This window comes from Anas platyrhynchos, chromosome 2 (assembly GCF_047663525.1).
Source record: "Anas platyrhynchos isolate ZD024472 breed Pekin duck chromosome 2, IASCAAS_PekinDuck_T2T, whole genome shotgun sequence".
NCBI classification, from domain to species: domain Eukaryota; kingdom Metazoa; phylum Chordata; class Aves; order Anseriformes; family Anatidae; genus Anas; species Anas platyrhynchos.
The window spans coordinates 150501906-150507905 of NC_092588.1; the positions used below are offsets into that span (position 1 = coordinate 150501906).

General features: G+C 46.1%; 1 protein-coding gene across 2 annotated transcripts in view; it reads right to left on the minus strand.

Moving 5' to 3' along the window:
• The window catches only part of UBE3C (ubiquitin protein ligase E3C), a 77027-nt gene extending 73336 nt beyond the window's left edge, over window positions 1-3691 (minus strand). The window contains exon 1 of one of the 2 annotated variants that reach the window (XM_005026016.6): window positions 3138-3691. In XM_005026016.6, coding sequence (XP_005026073.1) covers window positions 3138-3203 — 66 coding nt within the window. In that variant the 5' untranslated portion in view covers window positions 3204-3691. The remainder of the gene's footprint in view (window positions 1-3137) is intronic. The other variant, XM_072033831.1, reaches the window with a different exon arrangement.
• Between the last annotated feature and the right edge of the window lie 2309 nt (window positions 3692-6000).

The following is a 6000-nucleotide window of genomic DNA, read 5'->3' on the forward strand; positions in this document are numbered from 1 at the left end:
CACATGAATCAGCAGATTTGTGAAAGTACACAGGGAGCAGTCCAAACGCTGACATTACCATCTATCGTTTATACTTACTTAAAATCTCGTATTGAAATGCTACGGTATTTTGAACAGAATAGTCCATGGAACAGTTATTTTGATAAAATTAATTCCGAAATCCAGGACTTAGTAAAGTTAGACAAAGACTTTTTTTTGTTTGTTTTGTTTTCAAAAAAAGTTCAGCTGGATTTAAGTGCTACACCAGCCACAATCCAGACCACCACAATGAACATAAGATGACCACAGTGTAAACACAAACTGAAGAAGCTGTCTGCTCTTACCATTCAAAAATACCTTAAAACTTAGTGGTGAGAAAGTACATCAGATTCAGTACCTTCAGTTAGGAAAGCTACTGGTAACATGAAATGTTAGTTTTAATTACATCTCATCATCCATTTTTTAAAAGGCCTGCTTTTTTACACATCGGGTATAGTGAAGTGGGTTCTCTTTCAAGTCTGAGAACCTAAACAAATTCCTCTTTTCAAACTCATACATCTATCAGCTCTAATCTGCCTTAAGTCTTTATAAATTTATGAACATGTCAGTTTGGATTGTAAGTTTTCTAACTGCCACAATTAATGCCATGACAAGTCCCGTTTTAGACAGGCCTGTATTTCTGTAGTTGTATCCACCCTGATAGGACTTACTAAATAAAGTTAACAGTCAGAAGGCCCAAGGAAATCTAGGCACATCTCCACTACAAACATAAGCAGCAATGTCATTCGGGGTAGCAGTACGTGTGACCCATGACCGACGAGGTTCTTGTTTGTGGCTGTGGTCACACTGGCAAAACCACTCTTGCACTGGTCACATTTGCAGAAGTTTTCTGATGTGGTCGTAGCCACTTCAGGATGACCTCGCTAGCACGGTGAGCGCTGACTGGCTGCTCAAACTGGAGTCTCCGCTTTTATACCAAGAAGGTGTCACTTACGTAGCTGTACAGGTACAACAAAATTTGGGAAACTTCCCCACATCAGGCAGAAAACAATTCCTAGCATTAAGCAGCCTGCAAACAGATTCCAATGTTATTTCCGAGTTGTTTTATTCCACCAAAGGAATCAAAACATGCAGTACTCAGCATCCAGCTAACTAATGGAGCATCGCAGAAGAGTGGAGCATCAACCAAGTACTGTAGCTTTGTAAAAAGATACCACCTGGGGAGGTGAGAGGACAAGGAGAAAGTTTAAAAAAGAAGTTTCTTAATCCATGCATACAAAAAGCTGAAAAGAAACATTTCACAATTCAGCCTCCAGTAAAACTGAAGCCTAATGAGTACGAAACGCAATCACAAGAAGCCTGTGACAGGAGATGGTGAGAAGTCTCGAAACCCACACAAACACCTACCACACCAAACTCTGTGGTACTGCGTTTACATAAAAGTTGAGGTAAACTGTGTTTTTAAATCCCAAGTATCGCAGATTTTCTGAGAATTAGCAACTATTCCAAGGGCTTTTTACAATGTCCATAATCAGAATGGCCAGAACTGTGACTAACTTATTTGCATTGATACAGCACAAGCACTTCAGTGGAGCAATGGGAAATCCTGAAACCTGTGGGCCAGTCAGTACAAATCTGATCGTGAAATACTATCTTTGAATTGGCTAGAGTGAAGCCCTGTGCATCAGTCTCAACTTCCTTTATCTCACAATATTTGTGCTGCTAAATTTATACCTGTATAAGGTTAATAAATTGGTCCTGTATCATTAAAAATGTATAACCACAGAAAATTCTGCTGAATTTTCATTAAGATCTTAGTAAGTGTAACAGACGATTTGAGTCTGTTGTTTGTTTCTAGAGAAGGAAACGTGTTGTCTAAGTACCACTGTTAGCAAGTTGATGCCAAAAGTTACAATACCTAAAGCATATTGTCAAGGACCAGGAGGTGTTCTACCAATTCCTCCTTCAACTGCACAATATTTATATTTTCGACCCACGTAATCCCACTGTATGCAGTCTTATGAACACAAGCATCTTAGTATAAGCATATGATTCAGATGAAAAGTTAGGTGGTTTAAATGCAGTCCTGTTACACCCTTTATTTAATAAAATACATAAAAGACACCGAAAAGGAGAGTTTACTGTCATTTTAACATCAAACACTGAAGTATTTTGGTTACCTTCCAAACTTACTGACAAACCTTGAAAGTTTCAGAGAACTGAACTTGCTTACAGTGTACAATAACAAAAACCTGAGATGTACTTTTACTCCTGTTAAGATTCAAAGGTAAGAATGAAAATAGCAATTGGCTTTACACGCAATAATGTTCAATAACATGAGGAAGCAGTGTTTTAGCAGTGCATTGAAGTGTCCCTTACGAATCAGGCCACTTCTGAAAACACTCTGCCCCTTCTCTTGCTCCTCATGCTCTCCTGTGCTTGGCTAAGCGTCTGACTACCCCGTCCAATCAGCAAGACCTAAATAAACCATTTCACTTCAGCAAGACCTAAAAGAACCGCTTCCATCGATAAACGCCAGGAGATTCAACTGCCTGCTAGAGCGGGCAATTAACCGCTGCTCACAAGCTGCCTGAATGTAAACTTGGAGGAGAAAAACTAGAGCTGTGTGTGACCTGCCAACCTGCCCTCGGTGGGTTTGAAGCCCCCCAACGATACGCGTTGCTGTAGGGCCGGGTGAGGCCATTCCCCACCAGCAACCTGGGGGTCAGGCCCAGGAAATTCCCCTTGCAGGGACGCTCCAGGGGTCTCTGGGTCCTTCCCCTGCTCACCCCAGGAGCCCTCTGGCGAGGGGAGCTGCTCGGAGGTGTCCCCCAGCCAAAGAAGCTGGCTTGGAAAGGGGGCGACCTCAGGAGACATTTCCTTGTCCCCCAGGTCCCAGCCTGCGTGGGGCCTGATTTCGGCAAGAATGGTGACAGATAAATAGAGGCGAGGAGATAGAAGATCAACGCATCGTGCGGAGAGGAGGCTTTCTCCTCCCTGGGAAGCCTTAGTCATAGCTGCTCCCATTTTTTGAAGGCCCAGCGGTAGGAAAAATAAATAAATAAATAAAATAAATAAATCCCGGTAACGCCGAAAGGGGGGCGAGGAAAACCGAGGCACAGACATAAACACGGAGACAGACAGGCGGCGTCTCTTACCTTCCTACTCGCTCCTCCGAGGGACACCTTGGGCCTTGTTTTGAAATCCCCTTCAAAGCTGAACATGTTTACAGCTTATCCCATCGAGAGCGCAGCCCGGCCCCCCCCCCCGAGCTGACACCGGCAAGGGGGCACCGGGGGCGAGCCGATGGGCTGCCGGCCCCGTGGAGGGACAAGTCCCCAAAAAGAGACAACCCCCCGGGCTGGCACAAACCCCCCAGGCAGGGACAGGCCCCCCAAAAAGGGCCGAGCCCCCGGGGACGGCCGGGCACCCCACAGCCCGCCCGCCCCCCTCACGGCTCCCCGGTTCCCCCCCCCCTCCACCTCCCTCCCTCCCTTCCTTCCCTTCCCCGCCCCGCGGCCTTCGTTTCCCCGCTCGCCCCCCTTTCTGACCGGCGGCTACGGCTGAGTGGAGTGGGAGGGATGAGGAGGAGAAGGAGGAGGAGGAGGGAGCGGAGGAGGAGGAGGGGGCTGGCGGGGCTGCTTCACTTGCACTGGGGGAGCAGCCGGCTGTGGAGACAAGATGGCGGCCGCCCGCAGCCTCACAGGCGCGCTCCCGCCGCGGGGCCGCGCGCGCCGCCCCTCAGCCCCGCCGCGGCCGCGCCTCAGCCGCGCCTCAGCCGGCTGCCCGGGGCCTGCGCCGCGGTTAAGGGCTGCCCTGGGTATGGGATGGGGGCTAAAAGATCGATGTTTTGTTTGTAGTGTGAATGTTTATTTGTTTCTGTGGGGTATGGTAGTCGTTAGCCCGTGAGGTGGGGTTGTGAACGATGTACCGGCGCTCAAACCCACCTGAGGAGCACCCCTGTGGGGTCACACTGCAAGGAATGGGAAGAGAAAAGGGCTGTAAAGTGGCATCAGCAGAGCTGAAGGGTGAAACTGCACCTGAGGCTCTGTAATCTTACATTTCTTAGCCTGATCACTGTTTTTCAACACTCCGACTGCATCGTTTCAGCCACAGAGGTGACACGGCTGAAAGCGGTAACCAAAAGCATTTATTCACTCTGCGGCTATGAGGTGCTAAATAAATATATGTGCTCAAATAAAGATGTGTGCTCAAATCCAGCTTTCGTTTCCTTTGGTGGAGATGTGGTTGGGCCCATACTTGTGAATTCTCACACCACCGTATCACAAGAAGCAGGTGGCAGAAGATGGTGCATGTGGGAGCTGGTTGGTGCCGAAAATACAGTGTCGTGTCTATTCCCAAGCTGAGTGACAAGTGGAATGTTTGTTGAAATTTCTCTGAAGTTATATGATTCAGAAGCATCTAGATTTTAATATTTCATTATTACATTTTTTTATAAGGGAAAAGTGCTTGGCAAGGCTGACTATTAGCCCTGCATCTCCTGAGATAACATAGTTTCAGTATGAGCAAGCCTTGCTCCTATAAGTACTGTTTACGGATGAAGGTGAGGTTTAGTGCATTGTGAAATACCACGTCCAGTGTTGGTTCACAATTTCAATACGTTGCATTTCTGATGTAATATCACACCATTGGTGTACAGTTTGGCTCCAAAAAAAAATGGAGTACTCTACATTGGAGGGATAGCAAGATTTTTTTCCATGGCTGACAGCATTCTTTTCAAGTGGACTTCAGCCCCAGTAAACTTGGTAAGTCTCATACAGAAAACCAGAGAAATAATCTAGGTGTCTGTAGCTGTTAATTCACTGATTTTCATTAGTGCAGAAGCAAACTGGAAAGTCACAAGTTCATGCCAAAGTATTATCTGTAGCAAAGCCAATTTAGGGATTACCTCCTGTCAGAAGCCAAACAAATGTGAAACTGCACACACGGAGCAGGGTTTCTATAAAGCAGGTCTTCATACAGGACCAATACACGTTAGGCAGGAGTCTGTCACGGTGTCAGAAAGACGCAAGATCCTCCCCTGACCTAGGCTGTTCCCTGCTGAAGAGATGATCAGTGAATGACATGGGCCTGACTGATGAATCTTTGAGACATCTTAGTGATTTGCATGTGCCCCTAGAGGCCACTGAAGGTATAATTTTATTAAATAAAGATAACTTACATAACAGAATAAACTGAATGTTTGTATTTTGAATACAGTGAATTCATGGAAGCATAGAAGAAACTGTAAATGTGTTTTCTCTTTATTTTTAGTACAAAATATACATTTTGTATATTTTAGTATATAGGAAGCAACAAGAGTGGAGTTTCTCCATGATGGAAGACGAGTGGGCACAGAGGGTGATCCAAGGTAGGGCTGTGCACTCCCCAACCAGGACACAACCCCACAAGATTCAAACACGGTGGGCAGAGCCCAGCAATGGTTACAGAGCTCCAGACATGGTGAGGGATGAGCCCAGAGTGTCCAGCCACAAGCAGCAGGAGACGGAAGGTATGTCCGAGGTTCATCCAAGAGGCAGGAATGGAAACAGCTCTCCTGAGCTGTTCCTGGACTGATGAGTGAGTGGGGGTTCCCCTGAAGCTGGTCAGGACAATTAAGTCCTATTAGTGCATTCAGAGCCCTGATAAACATATGCCTAAGGATCAGGGAATACTGTTGTTGTATGGATCCCTGTGTTAACTCCCACCTGCCTCCCCTGCTGCAATGAAGTTAGCTCCATATGCAGTTTCCCATCTTTCCCATCTCCTTTCACATTGCACATTCCAGGAGGCTTTTTGTTTTCTCCTAATCACAGTTCTCTGCCCTTTGATTGTTCCTTTTGCCCTTTGCCAGCATATACTCACATTGCTGCCAGCTACAATTGGAATGCAGAAAAACAGTTGTTCACCAGACTGCAAACCGTTAAAAAGAATCAATTTTGAACTTCCACTTTTTACCTTTCAATTCAGCACTCAAAATTTTCTTCACTACCCTAAGCCAATATCAATCTTTTCTACCCT